Source organism: Pleurodeles waltl, chromosome 11 (assembly GCF_031143425.1).
Source record: "Pleurodeles waltl isolate 20211129_DDA chromosome 11, aPleWal1.hap1.20221129, whole genome shotgun sequence".
In the NCBI taxonomy this organism is placed as follows: Eukaryota; Metazoa; Chordata; class Amphibia; order Caudata; family Salamandridae; genus Pleurodeles; species Pleurodeles waltl.
Genome location: NC_090450.1, coordinates 1,004,828,120 through 1,004,848,824, shown reverse-complemented (window position 1 = coordinate 1,004,848,824; position 20,705 = coordinate 1,004,828,120). Strand labels below are relative to the sequence as shown.

Genomic DNA, 20,705 nt, shown 5'->3' with positions numbered 1-20,705 from the left:
TTTTTAAGAACTGCTTCTTGTGAAGGAATGTGTTGGACATCAATGTATAAAGAACACAACAGAACCAATTTATTTTCAATGGCTACCTCTACGTCGACGTTGGGGGAGCTCTCTCTGGGATCGTAGTCATACAGAGCGACCATCCTTCTCGTTGACACCGAATGTTGACGTCCACTCCTCCTGTTTCGCTCTGTTTCAGGGACAAAGATGGAGACACAATAACAATGAGTGCTAAATCAAGTAAAAGGACTGTCTTACTTTTATGACTTTGTCCTGTGTATGGAATGCATTCTGTCATGAAGAGACCTGATAAAAGCAAAACATATAGATGATAAAAAAATGATAAGGATTGTTTGTGAACTGCAAATCCCTTAAATAGCTTCTCTTAATTAGGTTGGATGTGCTATCTAATACATGCATCCTATACCAAATGCATTCATTGTTTTGCACATTGAAGGATGTGTTCCCCGTGACAATCCACACATCAGGCAACCTTCCTGTATCAATAAATCAAATAAAGTACACACGGTTCCAAAAATGCAAGAAGGTTTCTTTCAAACTTCCTGGTTCTGCATTCCATGGAGACCAAAGTATTCGAAGCAAGAGCCCTAACTCACCCTCCGGTGACATGCTTCATCATAGGGCTATGCTCCTCGTCAGGCCAGCGCTGCAATGCCTGACGGGCCCCACACGGGGGCTCTTTGCCAGAGATCTTTTTGAGAATAATGCACAACCGGTCAAAAGATAATGAAGGATTGGTATAAGGATGGTTAAAAATGACTAGAGGTAACAAATTATAAATGTATTCTAGTGCTGATACCTCTGACATGATTAAAAACAATAAATAGGGATATAGTAAAATATTGTCTACACTCCCCGTATAAAAACAATATTTAGTATAGTTACTAGATCTCGTAACAGAGAGTAGTAAAGGAAAAAGTAAACACAGGATCCCCTGTGTTACTCTATATCGTAGGTCAACATGTTTCTCGCTATTTGTTAGTCAATAAATGATCTTATGCGATTCGTCAGGACCTTAGTACGTACCTAATCCTTTAAACAATTAGGAATCCCATAATAGGGAGATCAAAAACCCTCCAAATATTAAAGGTAGGGCCTCATCGGGGGTAACATCAGGCTTGGAAAATCCACTCTGGTTTCTTGTGGAGCCGATAATTCTGGATCACCTACGATGCTCTTAGTCCCCGGAACCTTCCTGTATCTCCTTATTGTAGAATTTCACGCCAGAATCAGCCTCCCCCTTTTCGATACCTTCTTCTACCTATTCGAAGGTGTACGTAAATTATGCCATTATTACTAACCACCTGTGTTGACAACATTGTATTATTATGTACTGTTTATATGGGTGGAAAAAGTACAGAACGCATGATTCCAGGAGTGAATCTATATGTTTCAGAGTTGTGCAGCTGCTAAATTTTCATGAACAACCTATATTTTTTCCTTTCGAGATCCAGAGATCTGAGCCCCTCAAAGAGTAGTTTTTAGAGAACCAGCATGACAGCAAGAGAACAGGAAAAGGTGTAAGGAAAGATCTTCCCCCAAAAAGGTTTACATTTCAGGTCCCACTTCTAAACAGGTACGTTTACCCTTCCTGCTGCCTCCACGGACCAGACTGAAGCATTGCAACGAGCCTTGTCGCTCTGCTTCTCCCTTTGATGCAATTTGGCCGGCGTTTATGGAGTAAAATAGGGCAGTACCTTCAACAAGTTTGAAACTTCAATCCGAACTCCAGTCAACTCAGTCAACTGCCAAAGCTATTGCAAGGATTGTGCCACTGGCTTCTGTTTCATCACTGCCTGTCCGTGTGGCTCCTCCGAATCCAATGCAGGCACATCTAGAACCAGCAAGTGTCCAGGTTACTATGAAGATGAAGTCCAGTAGCATCATCATCATCCTCATTTTTATCTCAAAGAACTGAAGATGAACTGATGTATAAGACACATCATTAACAGACGGAAACAGAATTCCCAGAAACAAAGACTATGTTTGGATCTGGCACTGATGCTGTCCAACCACCTGGCCATATTCTACATAAAGAGGATGAAAGTAGAGAAGGGGACAGTTTACTTTCACCTATTGACTTGGACAAACGCTAGTGGTCAAGTTACCACGTCAGGTTGGAATACTCAGTATTCTCTGTAGCTGCAAATGCCTTTTGAGCCAATCACATGCCTAGCGGCAGCTGCCCTTTCAACCTTACAGAGGTAGGGGATGGTAAATAGGCATGCCAACACTCTTTACACCAACCATCACATCTCTCTGAGTTTTCTTTCTTGCCTGATTATAAGACACCAGTCTCAGATTTCCTTCACCAATGGCAGAAGATACCTTTGGACCAGTAGGTCCTTCAGTTCACATCTGCAGGTTGCTCTGCATATCTAGCCTTCCTCTGCTTCTAAATTCAAACAATCTGATGAAGACGATATCCTTTCTTTTGGCCATTGGGTAGCACAGAGATTCTTCCTCCATTGGAGGCTGGAAAGAGGAGCTTTTCCAATTACTTTATCCCAGACAAGGGATGAAGAGATAGTCCTATCCTGGATGTTAGATCCATAAACAATTCCCTGAAACAGGAGAAATTATGATAGTTACCATAGAGCACATGATCATTGCATTCAATTCAATCAATCAATCAGGAATTTTGTAAAGCGCACTAATCACCCCTGAGGGTCTCGAGACGCTGAGGGGGTGCGGAGACAGGTCCTAAGGACTTTCCTGAGGGTAAGGAGGCCTTTGGTCTGGCGCAGGTGGGTGGGAAGAGTGTTCCACATTTTGGTGGCGAGGTGCGAGAATTATCTTGTAGTTCTGTGGACACGTGGGATGGTTGCAAGGATGAGGTCGGCAGAGCGGAGATGCCAGGTCAGGGTGTAGAAGGAGAACCGTCTGTTGAGGTATTCTGGTCCGGTGTTGTGCAGTGCTTTGTGAGCGTGGGTGAGGAGTTTGAAGGTGATTCTCTTGTTGGCTGGGAGCCACTGCAGGTTTCTCCGGTGGTCTGTGATGTGGCAGTGGCGAGGGATGTCCAGGATGAGGCATGCAGAGGCGTTCTGGATGCGTACAACTGTAAGCCTGGCTAGTCTCTCTGGCTCTGCAAACTCATTGGAACTGCTCCAATCATGCCTCAGTGTAGACAAACCTGAAAGTTGATGTTGGGATGTCGAATTGTGAGTGAGAGGTGTCCTTTAGGAGGGCTCTGTCACCTAATTCAATCAGGGGACTGGTAGGAGACCAGGAAGAGGAGCGGTAGCATAGGGAATTGACAGAAAACACTAGGCTGTGTAGTGGCCCATTCCAATCATATATAGGCAACCAGCCACCAAAGAAGGACCATAAAGACATTTTTCCCCATATCGCAAATCTGAGTCTCTTTAACACCATTGCCTATGTAATATGAGGGACCTCCACATTCAATTCTTTACTCTGTCATTTGGCCTAACCTCAGTGTCTCTGTTCTTCACAAAATTGATGGCATTGGTAGTCGCTCAGTTACATCATCTGGTTTATTAAATCTATCCGTAATTAGATGTTTGGCTGCTGAAGGCCTAATCTCCTCAATTTCGAATGAGATATGTTGCATGTATGATCATCCTTTCACATAATCTCATGGCCTCAACAAATTAGAAAATAATGTCTGTCTCCAGCATGGTATATTCGGTTTATAGGAGTCAAGTTAGACACTTGCCACCTTACTTCTGATGTACAAGTTGCCCAGTATTTAAGTCATGCGGACAAGGTTTTCACAATACCTTTCAGACACCCATGTCTGTGTAGAGATTTCTCAGTTTGATGGGGGTCTTGCATATTTCTAATATCTCAGGCACATCAGCACATTAGGCCCTTGTAGTGGACACTGTGACAGTGGAACCAATTTTATAATCACTTGCAGAACAACATCCTCCTTACACCAATTCTGATGATGTAATTGAGGTGGTGGATATCCCCAAGTAAGTACCACCCACAGTGGCCACAAATGATGGGGGTCACAGGTGCATCATTTCAAGTTTGTGGAGCCCCCGTGGCCATTTCTGTGCCAGGACTCTTATGTTGCATCAAGAACACTACTGCCATAGCAGTCAGATTGGAACTTCAAAGTCTTTCTTGGTCCCCTGCAATGCAAGCAAGTTAAGATGCTGACAGACAACACGTCTGCCATGTTCTACTAGAAGCAGGAGGGGGAGGGGTTCCAAGCAATGTTCCAAGATGCAGTAGACCTACGAGACTGAGCCACAGGCAAAGACATCTGTCAATAGAAAGGAAGGAGAATCTAGCAATGCCCTTGCTCAAAAGGTGCCCTTGGTGAACCGCAAGAGGGGGAACCATCATGCTCATTTGCAGACCAGATTTTCCAAGCCTGCATCTGCTGGAAGTGGATCTCTTTGTGCCTTCCTAAATGAAGTTCCACAACTTTTGTCTAGGGAGTTGTTGACTGAGGATCCCCTGATGTTGCCATGGAAACTTTGACTTTGCTAATGCATTCTTTGTTTCTTGTTCTTGTGGAGAAAGAATTCCATAACTTATGTTTTCACGGGGCTCGAGGGATTATGATGAGCTCTGGGTTCCAGACCTACTGCAGCTTAGCCTATCAGACCCCTGGCTGCTTCTTTGAAAGAGTTTTTCATCCAGCCATGAATCCTTCAAATCTGTATGCTTAGAACTTGATGGTCACCTCTTACTGCTTATGGCTTTCCATCTGACATTTTGCATGAGTGTTTGCCAGCTAGATGTCCATCTGCCTGGGCATGTGGAAGGGGCTCCCCTTCTGGCATAGCAGTAAAGCATTACATCTTATTTGAGCATGTACAACTCACATCATACAGGTAACAGTTATGCTTGGCACAGTTAACAGTTTTGCTTGGGCAGAAATAACTTAATATGAGCACTGTCAACTAGTATTTAGTTTCAATCCTGGCTTATATTTAGTCCCCAGATCATGATTCTCTGCTTAGGTGATACATAGATTCAAGAAGGGACTCCAAAATCAGGTCCCCCTTATACCTTCTCTTGTGGTCTTATGGGATCTCATATGATGTCATCCTTCTTGAGGGTCAACCATTGTTGAACCCTCAGCGATAGGTGACCCATCAAATGCTTAATGTTTCTGACTAAGAAAGCTCTGATTTTGTTAGCCATAAGAGATGAGTGAATTAGAAGCCTTCTGGCTTATCTTTTTGCTATCTTTTCTAAGACGCACACATTTCTTTTTACCAAATGTAGCAGTGAAGTTTCATACATTTAAAAAAATATCTTTGCAATTATTTTTCCCCTCCTCATTTTCCTCAGATAATTGATGGTCCAAAGGTTTCATCCTAGGAGAATTCCCAGCCATTTCATCCTTAGGATGAAGCCTTTCAGTTTAGAAGACAACCTTGCTTTGCTTGCAAGCACCTTGAGTCTGTAAATGCGGTTTAAGGAAGCAAACCTGTTATAATGGTTATGACGGTCAAAGTCTGCTATGAACTATCGGGCAAGCAGGCTCTTTCTACAAGTGAGAGGACAGCTACTTCTCCTCTAATAAGGAGTTCAGATCCAAAGACTGCATTAAAGCCACATCGGGTTCTATTCTTTTGTCTCAATCCATCTCAGTTCGGTGACGCGGGTCTCTACTATGCTATTCAATATTTTTTTCTGTTTTGCTTTAGACTTCTTTTCTTTGTCTCTGTCCTGTCTGAGGAGGAAAAATAGATGTGACCGAGGTTACCAGTCCCTGCAGCTAACTATATAGTGCACTACGTCCCTTCCGGGGCGGGCGGCGACGTCAGGGCTGATGCCAAACTGCTGTCCCTATATATTCTTGTAAAACCTTATTGCTGAAGAACATTTCTATATCAGTCTGCCACCGGGAAGAAGTTCGCTATAAGAATCTGTGGAGCCTCTGTGTCTTTGAGAAAGGACACGACTAAAGGTAAGTAACATATTCTTTCAGACACCCCCTGGAAACCTTTTGAAGAGAAACGTAGGCAGAAGGAAGAAAAGAAACCTGCGGAGAAATGAAGTGAGTTGAGTGAGATGTGCAACAAGCTACCTTCCTGTATACAACCAAAACATACCCAGGCAGTGTATTTGTTACATATTTAAAGTGGCCTTTTGTATACACTTTCTTGCTGGGAGTGACTGCATGGACTTGGTATCACTGGAAGCCTGAGACATGTTTGTGAGCTGCCCTTGCAGCTGTGTCACACTCAGAGCTGCCCTTTCCATGGTCACATCACACAAGGAGCTGCCTTAGTGCTGTGATGTCACATTAGGAGCACTCTTACGTCACAACAGGAACCACCTTCACTGCAGTGATATGAGATGAGAGACGACAATGTAGCAACTTCACAATAGGAAATGCACTTACAGGAGGAATATGATCCTGAAGCCTGCTCTCACTGCACTGTCCTCACACAGAGCTACTGTCACTGCACAAGGAGACATCATCCCTGTGACACCAAACTCTGAGCTGCCCTCGGTACAGCGAGGGAAGACGCATGTACCTACGTCATATCCATACTAACAACTGAATTTACTGCAGCGATATCACATTAAGATCTGTCCTCACTTACTGCAGTGCCATGACACTGAGATTAGTCATTCCTGTATGTCACATCACACTGGGAACTAACTGTCCACCCTCACAATACCAATTACCATCTGCAGAGAGGAAAAAAGGTAGATTGATTGGGAAAACACACAGATAGAAAAATATGCCACAGTAGCTCTCCCAGGGGTGGGTCTCAAAGAAATAAACTGAAAAGAGCTAGAAGAAATATTTTAATACGTTGTAGTTTTTCAATAAAATTAAATAGACTAGAGAGGAAAAGATGAATAAGCAGTCAGCAGGTATCAAGCAGATGAGATGCACTCATGTGAAACAATACAAAATGCAATGGCTAGAGCGCATGCAGCGGGTGATAGCGCGTTAGGAGTTGCAATCATGCACAGACCTCTCTTAGACTTGCGAGACCTGCGGTGGGCAGAGCGCGGGCTGTCTCTGAAGCGGTCACAGTTGACTTCAGGAAAGCGATGCAGACAAGTGAAGAAGAGGAAAAGGTGTGAGGCTGGTCAGAGATCCAACAACGCACTCAGCAGTCGTGAGGAAAAAAGATAAAGCAAACTAGCACTTTCATTCATTTACATAAAATTAATTTAAGACCTGCTAATTTTCACCTCAGCCAATCCATCTATGTACCTGTTTTCTAACCTCTCTGACAGCCACAAGAACAGAGTCACATCTCAAGCAGACAAGGCTAGTAAGCCTTTCATTAAGGAACATTGTCACCTGGCGCTCTGGTGATACTAGAGTGTCCAAATCCTGGCAGTTCCTGGGCTCTAGCAATGAGGCATGGAGGCAATGCTTGCATCTCCATGTGGTACAGTGGGGGCTAGACAAGTATGGCGTATTCTCCAACACAGAGGTTTCAAAGCAATGTTTGCAGATCCTTGAATGGGACATCCAAGGCTAGTCAAGCCGAGCCTTGGATCAAACACTGAGGGCTGTCGGATATGCTTCCTTAGCCTTCAGCGGGCTTTCCAAGACTCTGCAAGTAGTGCTTTGGATCTAATACCATAAATCGGGCTGAAGGAACAGTTGCAGAGCCTTGAGTGGGGTATGTAAGGCCAGCCATGCAATGGCTTGAGTAATGACAGTAAGTCAAGGGTTGACACTATGGGAATCCTTGCCTGGGTGTGGTGTGACTACTGGCTGAAGTGTGTAGGATAGGAGAACACCCTTCTGCAAACGGTAAAACATCGGAAACTACCTTAAACATCTCAGCACTGATTCAGTGCGCATTCTACTTTTGTAAGTGATCCACTATTTCCCCTGATCTCTGAGTGACTGCCATGTAGATTTTGGCCTTCTCCTTCCATCTGCTTTTGTAAAATTGGACTACCTCCATTCTCGTTCTCCGGCCACCACCACCCTTCCATTCACTCTTCTGAAGCTCACCCTTCCCATTGTGAGTCCTTAATAGCGTTTAATAAAAAATTGTGCTCTTTCCTGACTGTTTGCTGCAAGTCTTGTGTTGCTCTCTTCAAGCTCACTCACTGACATATATTAACGAGGTTTTGTCGCCGTGTTACTCTTGTGACTGCCTTTGCTGATTCTGTGTGTGTTTTCAGATGATTTTCTGTTGTCAAGAGCTGCGCTATGGCCGACTTCCTCACTGTTGCCCATTATTGTGTCAACCCTCAAGTCGCCGACATCCTTACCTATTTTTTGTATGGGGGTGTTGAGTGGGAGGAAGCCTTGTTTCAAGAGCTGGTCCACCATGTCGTCTTCGACTTGTATCTCAGAGACCATGTTACAGGGAATGAAACCAACTCGGCCACATGTCTCGCCTCTGTAGAATCCGTCTGAATCTTTATCGCCGTAAATCTGTTGTATAATAATACAGAGTGAATCGATTTGAACAGTCACAGCCAAATAGGCATTATTGATACTGAAAAATATTTTTCAACCATTCATGCACTGGGCATACCCACATTAGCTTAATTTTGCATCACCAAACTCTCTACTGCAGTGATAAAGTAAGCCAAGCACCTGGTCCCAGATGGTCAGACCAAAATCCAACATTTCCCTTCAAATATCCAGACACAGGAATACCTCCTACTTACAAATAATGCAAATACAAGCTGAATATCTGCTGCTACATGTACAGACAAGAGTACAGAGTGTGCCTCCATAAAGAAGCACAGACATAAGTCAAACATCCTCTCCCTTTATACAGATGTGAGTAAAACACACGCTACGAACATGCAAACTCAAGCAATATAAAAGTCCTTTATGTACAGATGTAACTAAATACACATCCCTTATGTACTGGTAAAAGTATCAACTCGTTTATATACGAAGCGAGTGAAACACACCATGAACGTGCAAATGTAACACAATAACTCATTTACGCACTAATTGTGAGTGGAACAAGCACGTTTTATGTGAGAATGGTAGTAGAACACCCATATATATCTTACGTACTCCTTACATGCGGAAGTAAGTATAACATCAACTCCCTTATGCACATATGTGAATGAGACATAATTTCTCGTCTGTGCAGACATAAGTACCTCTTTTGTACAGATTTGAGTAAAGTTTGGTGGAGCTGAGATGTTTTCTAGCCAAAACACTACATAAGTTCATCCACTTCTTATAGATGCACAGAAGGTCCAGGCTAGTATGCCACAGAAGAGATATTATTTTGTTCAGCACATAATAGGTCAAAAGCATATTTGCATTTTTGTCTAACCGTGCCAGGAACCAACCTCCCACCACACCCACTGGTTTTAAGAATGTTTCTTTCCTCTTGGGATCACAGTCCACAAGTGTTTGTTGGACTCTCCTGCTCTCATAGTTTAGTGCCCTTTTTTGATGTTGCGCCTTCTTTTGAACTTATTTGGTAATTGACACACAACAAGTCTGATTTGTTATCTGTACAGATGGTACAGACGTTTTACGTCTTTCTTCACAGAACCGCCAATGTTTGAGGTGCTTTTTTGTTGTACCTCTGGGTTTCCTGAAGGCCTTCAGTTTTATTACTCGGTCCTGAGACTGAAGTCACACTCCTGGATCAAACAGTTGGGTTTCCAAGAGGTCTGAAGGGTCTTCACTTTAAGATCTTCGATCTGAGATGCCATCTGAGGCCTTGCAGCAAAGTTGATCTGATGGCTTATTTGGGGATCCCCTGGTGTTCCATTTGCAGGCTATATTTATGTGTTTATACTGAGCAGTAGTATGGGATACCCCTATCACGTGATCCAGGTGGGATATCCTGCAGCATCATTGGATATTCTGGTGGAGCACCACAGCTGGGGTACTTTGCACCATCACTGGATATTATGCTATAGCACCATAGCCACGGTATCCTGTACCATCATTGGATATTATGCTGGAACACAAAAGCTGGGGTATCCTGCAGCATCACTGGATATTATGTTGGATCATTATGCCCTCTTCTCCAGACTTTGATGGAGCAACTTGCAAGGGGCTTGTTCCCCTTGAAACCGAACACTTATCCCATTTATGCGTCTTTCCAGTGATGTCCAGTGCCTTTTTCTTTTGTCTGCAGTTGGTCCGGTCTCTCCTTGATGGCTTCAGATGGCTCACAACACGCTTCGTTGGATATGCTTACAAAGACAATGTTTTTTTTCTCCAGATTCTGCTTATGGAACCATTACACAATGACCTGCCAGTGCCTGCCACACAGACACCTACTTTATAGCGCCACCCCAACAGGTCTTAATTCTCTGGGGGTTCAGTTTATATCTTGGAGACTCTTACTGTTGGTTATGCTCTCTTAGATTTGTTTGGGAGTTTTGAGGCTTTCCCTTCATGAGTTACTTCCACCTGGATCATGTTGAAGTTGTGTGGACCTTTTCAAACTGCAGGTGCAACCTCAGGTGTTTCGGTGGTTGCCTAGCCTGAATTCTGCCCATTCCTCGGTCTCCATACCAAGAACAACATAGCTCATGTCTGACAGCCCAGTACTGAGCTTTACATTTTTGCAGGGCACAGGGCAGCCGAGTATAAAGTGAATCAGTGAGCCAGAAGCTGTGCGCTAAGGAGCCCTTTGGATCTGGAGGTAGGTCTCTTTGTTGGTCGCTTACAGGACAATGGAGGCATTCTGGCTGGAGGAATGGGTGTTCCTGAAGTCCCTCGTCCAGAGCTTCCTCCTGGTCCTTTTTCAGCTCTGGGTGAGCTGGATTTCTTGATGTCCAATGTCATCTGACCAGTAACCAGGGTATTGGTATAGGAAGGCCACTAGAGGGCGCAGTGCCACAAACTTGGCACACTTGCAGGGTTTGTCCTTGTGGTCATCGGTGTGTCATTGGGTCCAGCTGCGACCTCCAGTTCAGGAGATATCGGTCAGTCAGTGAAGTGACCCTCACTGGGTTGCTGGTTCTTGGTTTGTTGCAGAGTGGTACCTCCACTCTGGAGGTAGCTCTTTGGCGATTGGTGAAGCCTGGAGGTCCTCTAGGTTTCTTGAGGTCAGTCCAGTGTCCAACTCCTCTGCAGCGGCGATTGTCAGATCCTGGGTGCAGCAGGCAGGATTTGGCGCCTTTTTCATGTGTAGCAGGTCCACAGTTCTCGTGCCTTGGATCTTCTTTGGGCTCCCCAAGGTTTGTATATTGGCTGTCTGGAGGTGCCATGCTGGATAGAACCAGTCAGCAACTATGTCATGATAGTTAGCTTTTTCAGGGGGCACCTCTAAGGTGACCCTTGGGTATTTAGGGATAAATCCAATACTGGTACCAGTTTGGGTTTATCATTCTGAGTTGTTTGATACCAAACAACCCAGGGTTCAGGGTGGTCCTCATGTAGCTGGGAAACTCATGTTGACCGGAGTCCAGCACATGAATTAAAATCAACAAAAAACATTTATAAAAGCGCGCTACTCACCCGTGAGGGTCTCAAGGCGCTAGGGGAAGGGGGGTTACTGCTGCTCGAAGAGCCAGGTTTTGAGCTGCCTCCGGAATACAGGGTGGTCCTGGGTGGTCCAGAGGTTGGCGGGGAGGGAGTTCCAAGTCTTGGCCGCCAGGTAGGAGAAGGATTTCCCAGCTGCCATGGTGCGGCGGATGCGAGGGACAGCGGCGAGTGCGAGGTTGGCGGAGCGAAGTTAACGGGTGGGTGTGTAGAAACTGAGGCGACGGTTGAGGTATTCGGGTCCCTTGTTGTGGAGGGCTTTGTGTGCGTGGGTGAGGAGCCGGAAGGTGATCCTTTTGCTGACAGGAAGCCAGTGCAGGTGTCTCAGGTGGGTGGAGATATGGCTGTTGTGGGGTATGTCGAGGACGAGGCGGGCGGAGGCGTTTTGTATTCGCTGCAGATGTTTCTGGAGTTTAGCGGTGGTTCCTGCGTATAGGGTGTTTCCGTAGTCTAGGCGGCTTGTGACGAGGGCGTGGGTCACAGTTTTTCTGGTGTCGGCGAGGATCCAGCAGAAGATCTTTCGGAGCATGCGGAGAGTGAGGAAGCAGGAAGATGATACGGCGTTGACTTGTTTGGTCATGGTGAGAAGCGGGTCCAGGATGAATCCGAGGTTGCGTGCATGGTCTGAGGGGGTAGGTGCGGTGCCAAGGGCCGTGGGCCACCAATAGTCGTCCCAGGCGGACGGGGTGTTTCCGAGGATGAGGACTTCAGTTTTATCTGAGTTCAGTTTCAGACGGCTGAGTTTCATCCATTCTGCGACGTCTTTCATTCCATCTTGCAGGTTGGTCTTGGCGCCAGTGGGGTCTTTGGTGAGGGAGAGTATCAGCTGAGTGTCGTCGGCGTAGGAGGTGATGTTGATGTTGTGTTTGCGTACGATGTCGGCGAGGGGGCTCATGTAGACATTGAAGAGAGTCGGGCTGAGCGAGGAGCCTTGTGGGACGCCGCAGATGATCTCGGTGGGGTCTGAGCGGAACGGAGGGAGGTAAACTCTTTGGGAGCGGTTAGAGAGGAAAGAGGTGATCCAGTCCAGGGCCAGTCCTTGGATACCGGTGGAGCGCAGGCGGGATGTTAGGGTTCGTGGCAGACGGTGTCGAAGGCAGCCGAAAGGTCGAGGAGGATGAGGGCGACTGTTTCTACGTTGTCCATCAGAGTTCTGATGTCGTCTGTGACTGAGATGAGGGCGGTTTCTGTGCTGTGATTGGCTCGGAATCCGGACTGAGAGGGGTCGAGTAGGTGGTTGTCTTCAAGGAAATTGGTCAGTTGCTTGTTGACGGTCTTCTCTATGACTTTGGCAGGGAAAGGGAGGAGCGAGATGGGGCGGAAGTTCTTCAGGTCGCTGGGGTCCGCTGTAGGTTTCTTCAGGAGGGCATTGACTTCCGCGTGTTTCCAGCTCTCGGGGAAGGCGGAAGAAGCAAACGAGCTGTTGATGATGGTCTGGAGATGCGGGGCGATGATGTCGTCGGCTTTGTTGAAGATGAAGTGTGGGCAGGGGTCCGAGGAGGCACCGGAGTGGATGGAGTTCATAGTAGCTTTGGTCTCCTCCGCGCTGATGTGAGTCCAGGCGTTGAGGGTGATGGTTGGGGTAGTAGGTTCTGTGGTGGTTGGCTGGGTCTGGTGTCCGAAGCGGTCGTGTAGGTCGGTGATCTTACGATGGAAGAAGGTAGCAAGGGAGTTGCAGAGGTCTTGTGAGGGCGTGATGGAGTTGGCGTTGGAGTTGGCGTTGGAGTTGGCGTTAGGATTGGAGAGCTCTTTGACGATGTTGAAGAGTTCTTTGCTGTTGTGAGTGTTCTTGTCCAGTCTGTCTGTGAAGGAAATTCTTTTGGTGGCGTGGATCAGCTGATGGTGTTCGCGGGTGGTGTTTTTGAGGGCAGACATGTTTTCTGCGGTGTGGTCTTTGCGCCAGGCTTTCTCGAGGGTACGGCAGGTTTTTTGGGATTCCTTGAGGGTGTCTGTGAACCATTGAGGTTTCCTGGTGCTGGTCTGTCTTGGGAGGCGTCTGAGAGGTGCGACGTTGTCCGCGCAGTTGGTGATCCAATGAGTGAGGCTGAGGGCTGCGTCGTTGGGGTCGGTGGAGAAGGTGGGTTGGTTGTCGCTGAGAGTGGAGCGAAGCTGTTCTGTGGGGATTTTGTTCCAATGTCTGCGTGGGATGGGTTGTGTGCGGAGGTGGAGAGTCTTGCGACTGAAGGTGAAGTGGACACATCTGTGGTCGGTCCAGTGTATTACGGAGGAGTGGCTGAAGGATACGTGGTTGCTGGCGTAGAAGATGGGGTCAAGTGTGTGTCCGGCGATGTGGGTGGGGGTGTTCACCAGTTGCTTCAGGCCGAGGTTGGCGAGGTTGTTGAGCAGGGTGGTGGTGTTGGGGTCGTTGTTCTGCTCCAGGTGGAAGTTGAGGTCACCGAGGAGGATGTAGTCCGGCGAGGCAAGGGCGTGCGGGGAGATGAAGTCTGCAATGGATTTGCTGAAGAGGGCGCGTGGTCCAGGGGTCTGTAGATGAGAGTTCCTCTGAGGGTGGTCCTGGGGTCGGTGTGGATCTGGAAGTGCATGTGTTCGGCGGCGAGGGGGCTGTCTTCGGTGGAGGTGGTGATGTTGATGGAGTCCTTGAAAACGATGGCGATTCCTCCACCGACTTGGTTGGTGCGGTCTCTCCTGGTGATCTTGTAGCCGTCGGGGATGGCTATGGCGCTGTCGGGGGCCGAGGAGGCGTTCATCCAGGTCTCAGTGATGAAGGCGACGTCCGGTGGAGTCCAGGCGGTCCCATAGTTCAATGGCGTGCTTGTGGACGGAGCGTGCATTGATCAGGATGCATTTGAGGTGGTTATTGGCGCGTGGGCTGGCGGGCGGGGTGCCGTCGCGGTGGAAGGTGAGTTGCAGGTGAGGCATGTGAAGGGTCCATGGGTGCGTTTAGGGTTGGCTTGGAAGCAGGTTCTGGAGCGTCCCGGGTTGAGAGCGTGGAGGGAGGTGGGGTCATAGCGGTGCTGTGGGTTTTGGGAGTGCTGGGGGCCAGGGGTCGTGGCGCTGGGCGCGGTCCAGGCGCGGACGGGCGCAGACGGCCGCCATAAGAGGGAGGAGGATGGGGAGGAGGGGTCAGCTGGGGGCGGGGATGAATGGGAGCAGGGGGGGCGGGGCCGAGCGGGAGGTGGCGGCAGGAAAGCAGAGGGCGGGGGGGGACAGGTAGAGGAGGTTGGGAAAAAAGATAGGGAAGGGGGATTACAGAGGAGGAGAGGAGTCAGGAAGAACAGAAGAGAGGGGTAGAAGAGTCAAGAGGAAGAGAGTCAAGAGGAAGAGTCAAGAAGAAGAGTCACGAGGAAGCGTCAAGAAGAAGAGTCACGAGGAAGAGTCAAGAAGAAGAGTCAAGAAGAAGAGGAGCGAGGAGTCAGGAAGAAGAGTCAAGAAGAAGAGTCAAGAAGAAGAGGAGAGAGGAGTCAGGAAGAAGAGGAGAGACCAGAGAGGCAGAGGAGGGAAGTGTCCCGAAGATGAGCAGAAGGCCACAGATGAAGAAAGAAGAAAAAAAAGTAAGAAGAAGAAAAGAACACGCAGGACGGGGTGCAGAGGAGGAGAAGAGCAGAAGAGCACAGATGAAGAAAAAGAAGAAAGAACACGCAGGACGGGGTGCAAAGGAGGAGAAGAGCAGAAGAGCACAGATGAAGAAAAAGAAGAAAGAACACAGAACACAGAGCGCAGATGAAGCAAAAGAAGAAAGAACACAGAACACAGAGCGCAGATGAAGAAAAAGAAGAAAGAACACAGAACACAGAGCGCAGATGAAGAAAAAGAAGAAAGAACACAGAACAGAGAGCACAGATGAAGAAAAAGAAGAAAGAACACAGAACACAGAGCGCAGATGAAGAAAAAGAAGAAAGAACACAGAACGCAGATGAAGCAAAAGAAGAAAGAACACAGAACACAGAGCGCAGATGAAGAAAAAGAAGACAGAACACAGAGCGCAGATGAAGAAAAAGAAGAAAGAACACAGAACAGAGAGCACAGATGAAGAAAAAGAAGAAAGAACACGCAGGACAGGGTGCAGAGGAGGAGAAGAGCAGAAGAGCACAGATGAAGAAAAAGAAGAAAGAACACAGAACACAGAGCGCAGATGAAGAAAAAGAAGAAAGAACACAGAACAGAGAGCACAGATGAAGAAAAAGAAGAAAGAACACGCAGGACGGGGTGCAGAGGCGGAGAAGAGCAGAAGAGCACAGATGAAGAAAAAGAAGAAAGAACACAAAACACAGAGCGCAGATGAAGAAAAAGAAGAAAGAACACAGAACAGAGAGCACAGATGAAGAAAAAGAAGAAAGAACACGCAGGACGGGGTGCAGAGGCGGAGAAGAGCAGAAGAGCACAGATGAAGAAAAAGAAGAAAGAACAAAGAACACAGAGCGCAGATGAAGAAAAAGAAGAAAGAACACAGAACAGAGAGCACAGATGAAGAAAAAGAAGAAAGAACACGCAGGACGGGGTGCAGAGGCGGAGAAGAGCACAGAAGAACACAGATGAAGAAAAGGACGAAAAGAACACGCAGGACGGGGTGCAGAGGAGAAAAGAAGAACACAGATGAAGAGCAAAGCAGGAAGAGAACGCGGTGAGGAAGAGGAGAAAAGAAGAACACAGATGAAGAAAGAACATGCAGGAAGAGAACGCGGTGAGGAAGAGGAGCGGGGCACAGAGGAAGAGCAGAACACGCAGCAAGTGGGCTGCAGAAGAGGAGCAGAGGAAGATGGCTACCAGAAGAAGGAGCAGAAAGCGAAGGGAAATTGACAGCAGAGGTGCGGAGAAAGGTTGGAGGAGAGAGCGGAAGGCAGAAGACAGAAGTTCAGGGAAAGAGAGGTGAGTAGCGAGGGGCTGGGCGAGGGGCTGGGCGGGGGGAGTACTTACGGTTTTAGCAGGTGTTGCTGGGAGGTGTCAGGAGCCTGGGCTGGTGGAGCTGCAGCGGCAGGGGGAGCGACCTACCCTAGGGTCAAGGGTCGCTAACTCTGCCCCGCAGCAGCCGCCATAAGAGGGAGGAGGGGGGGAGGTGGGAGGGGGGGTGACGAATGGGAGCAGGGGGGGCGGGGCTGAGCGGGAGGTGGCGGCGGGAAAGCGGAGGGCGGGGGGGGCAGGTAGAGGGGGAGGGGAAAAAAGATAGGGAAGGGGGGATTACAGAGGAGGAGAGGAGTCAGGAAGAACAGAAGAGAGGGGTAGAAGAGCCAGGGGAGAAGAGTCAAGAGAGAAGAGTCAAGAGAGAAGAGTCAAGAGGAAGAGTCAAGAAGAAGAGTCACGAGGAAGAGTCAAGAAGAAGAGTCACGAGGAAGAGTCAAGAAGAAGAGGAGTCAAGAAGAAGAGTCAAGAAGAAGAGGAGTCAAGAAGAAGAGGAGTGAGGAGTCAGGAAGAAGAGTCAAGAAGAAGAGGAGTCAGGAAGAAGAGGAGATACCAGAGAGGCAGAGGAGGGAAGTGTCCCGAAGATGAGCAGAAGGCCACAGATGAAGAAAGAAGAAGAAAAAGAAAGAAGAAGAAAAGAACACGCAGGACGGGGTGCAGAGGAGGAGAAGAGCAGAAGAGCACAGATGAAGAAAAAGAAGAAAGAACACGCAGGACGGGGTGCAGAGGAGGAGAAGAGCACAGATGAAGAAAAAGAAGAAAGAACACAGAACACAGAGCGCAGATGAAGCAAAAGAAGAAAGAACACAGAGCGCAGATGAAGAAAAAGAAGAAAGAACACAGAACACAGAGCACAGATGAAGAAAAAGAAGAAAGAACACAGAACGCAGATGAAGAAAAAGAAGAAAGAACACAGAACACAGAACGCAGATGAAGAAAAAGAAGAAAGAACACAGAACACAGAGCGCAGATGAAGAAAAAGAAGAAAGAACACAGAACAGAGAGCACAGATGAAGAAAAAGAAGAAAGAACACGCAGGACGGGGTGCAGAGGAGGAGAAGAGCAGAAGAGCACAGATGAAGAAAAAGAAGAAAGAAAAAAAAACAGAGCGCAGATGAAGAAAAAGAAGAAAGAACACAGAACAGAGAGCACAGATGAAGAAAAAGAAGAAAGAACACGCAGGACGGGGTGCAGAGGCGGAGAAGAGCAGAAGAGCACAGATGAAGAAAAAGAAGAAAGAACACAGAACAGAGAGCACAGATGAAGAAAAAGAAGAAAGAACACGCAGGACGGGGTGCAGAGGCGGAGAAGAGCACAGAAGAACACAGATGAAGAAAAGGACAAAAAGAACACGCAGGACGGGGTGCAGAGGAGAAAAGAAGAACACAGATGAAGAGCAAAGCAGAAAGAGAACGCGGTGAGGAAGAGGAGAAAAGAAGAACACAGATGAAGAAAGAACACGCAGGAAGAGAACGCGGTGAGGAAGAGGAGCGGGGCACAGAGGAAGAGCAGAACACGCAGCAATGGGCTGCAGAAGAGGAGCAGAGAGCGGAGGAAGATGGCTACCAGAAGAAGGAGCAGAAAGCGAAGGGAAATGGACAGCAGAGGTGCGGAGAAAGGTTGGAGGAGAGAGCGGAAGGCAGAAGACAGAAGTTCAGGGAAAGAGAGGTGAGTAGCGCAGGGCTGGGCGAGGGGCTGGGCGGGGGGAGTACTTACGGTTTTAGCAGGTCTTGCTGGGAGGTGTCAGGAGCCTGGGCTGGTGGAGCTGCAGCGGCAGGGGGAGCGACCTACCCTAGGGTCAAGGGTCGCTAACTCTGCCGCGCAGCGGCTGCCATAAGAGGGAGGAAGGGGGAGGAGGGGTCAGCTGGGGGCTGGGGGCGGGAGGCGGGAGGCAACGAATGGTTGCTCTGTTCACTCACTATGTCCCAGGTTTGACAAGGACACAGTGGGGGCATATTGCTCAGGCAGCTATGCCCTCACATATTATATAGAGCACCCTGCCTTAGGGCTGTAAGGTCTGCCAGAGGGGTGTCTTACCCATAGTACATGCAGTGTATGGTGGACAGGGCACACAGGTAGTGTGCCATGTCGAGTTTGTATTTTAAGTTTGCACCAGGACACTCAGGCCCTCATTATGACTTTGGCGACCGCCAAAGCCGAACCCGCCATTCGACCGACAGTGCTGGCGGTCAACAGATCGCCATATTGCGAGTGGTGGCTGCTCACCACCATTTTTGAGGCAGAGAGCAGCCATCATTCATTCTGGCAGTCAGCAGTGCAGAGGCTGTTCCCTCGCCGGCACCACCACGCCAGCATGACTCCACCCTCTGTATTACAAGACGTAATATGGCTCGGCGGTGTCCTGCTGGCATGGTGGTGGCGGAGAGGGAAGACCGCCAGGACCCATCCCCTCCCAGATGTTCTCCTAAACGGAAGAGGTAAGTGGGCATCCGAAAGGGGGGAAGGGGTCTGTGGTGTGTTTGGGTGCGTGTGTGTGTTTGCGGAGCGGGAAGAGGTGCTCAATGCGTGCGTGTCTGCAAGTGTATGTGTGTATGGGGGTGTATGCATGGATGAATGCGAGTGAGTGGGTGTTGCTGAGCGCATGTATGCTTGTGCTGAATGGGTGTGTATGTGAATGCATGTATGCCTGAAGGGGTTGGGGGTGCCTGTTAGTGTATGGACGGGTGGGGGGGATGTCTGCATGTGTGGTGAAGTGTGTGTGTGCCGGCAACAGGAATAAAGATTTCCTGTCGCAGGGTGTGTGACCGCCAGGCTTTTTGTGGCAGGGTGATGCCACGGAAAGCCTGCCGGTGTGCAACCTCGTTATCCGGACGGTGGCCTGAGACCTGCAGCTGGATTAGAGGAGGTCACTGTCGGCCACGACGGTGCAACCGCACCGGCTGGCCAGGCGGAGTTGTGGAAGTTTGGCTTCAGCCAAACCCCACAACTCGTAATACGGCGGTCTTCACTGCTGGCTCTCACTCTGGAGACGACTGGCCTTTTGTTGTGAGTTGGCATCTGTGTTGATGGTCACTTGCAGCTGTTGGTCGAGGAATGAACTGCCCAGATATAGGTTTTTATTTTCCACCTTTGCAGTTTGTGCCAAACACTGCACTTGACCAACACTAAATATTCCTGCTACCCAGTCATTTGTGTGACCATTATCTCATTTGGGACTGGTGCCATGTAAAATGACAAGCAGGTTCATTATCATTCTGACTGTGGATATGACTTATGATAAGGTGGAGCAGCGTGTGAAATTACATCACTGTCAGTTCTGGGGTGATGCTGCATTGGGGATGGCTCCCAAGAAATGCTGTGCCAAAGGTGAGATTTTCTTTTGCATTGAAAGTGAACTGCAATGCGTGGAGGAGTGGGTCGCTTGTTGAGTGTGAGAGAGGCACTGCATCAGCTGTGGATTTGGAATAGCTGATTGATAATGAAAGACATGAATGCTGTTGTGCTGAAGATGCATCATTTCTACTACCAGGCATTTTGTGAACACCCAAGGGGATACTGTGACCCCCAAAGAGTAGAGTTTTGGACTAGAGTTCACTTATCAAAATAGCCTACCATGTGCTGCTGGTCAGCTGCGTGACTGCGGATGTGGAGGTAGACATCCTTGAGACTGAGGGTGGCCACATAGTCCCTGGTAAAGAGGAGTGAATGTACCTTTTGGAGAGTAGTAATTTTGAAGTCCTGTGTTGTCATTTATCAGTTCAGCAGTCGCAGGTTGCCTTTCCTGAGGATTAGAAAGTACTGGGAATAGATGCTGTTTCCTTACTGTTGTGGAGGGACAGGCTCAACAGCTCCCTTCTCTGGAGCAATGCCTGCACTTTGTCTTGCAGAAGCTGTTCATTTTCTTGGCTGAAGGTTTTCCGGTTTGATGGAATATTTGTGGTGTGGAGTGGAATTCCATGCAGTAGTCCTAAGCAATGACTGAAAGCACCCCCTGGTCCGAGGTTATATCCTTCAACTGAGAAAGATATAACCTGATGTGCAGAGTCCACTCTGGATTAGTGATTGCATTTCAGGAAAGCACTGCTGCCGCTGGTACAGTTGTCTTTGGGCGTTGCTTGCCATTTTCAGTGCTGCCCATGTTTGCCGGCAGCGAAACACTTTCTTTTGGGGTTTGGTTTTGTAGCACCTCAGAGGGTTTTGGCGTGTCTGTGTCATTCTTGATCTTTTCTAGAATGGAATGAACTTGTAGCCCGCAGAGAGCCGATGATGAGGTTCTCTTGGATACCTGGAGGGAAGAAAGACACTCTTAGTCATGCCCGTTGGCAGTAAAGGACACCAGTGTTCATTTCAGGAGATGCCACATCTGCGGCATCAAGTTCACACCTGATGTCAGCGTTTTTCCCTCTTGAACACTTTTTTTGCCTCTTTGCATCTGAAAGTTGCTTAATAAGCTGCCCCATCTACTCTC

At 48.1% G+C, this 20,705-nt stretch overlaps 1 protein-coding gene across 2 annotated transcripts in view; it reads right to left on the bottom strand.

Moving 5' to 3' along the window:
* Positions 1-20,705, bottom strand: part of RIMBP2 (RIMS binding protein 2) — a 1,257,287-nt gene that overhangs the window by 89,376 nt on the left and 1,147,206 nt on the right. For both annotated transcript variants that reach the window (XM_069215362.1, XM_069215363.1), the window contains 3 exons: positions 8,212-8,377; positions 6,945-7,010; positions 87-190 (listed from right to left, as the gene is read on the bottom strand). In XM_069215362.1, the coding sequence (XP_069071463.1) occupies positions 87-190; positions 6,945-7,010; positions 8,212-8,377 (336 nt within the window). The remainder of the gene's footprint in view (positions 1-86; positions 191-6,944; positions 7,011-8,211; positions 8,378-20,705) is intronic.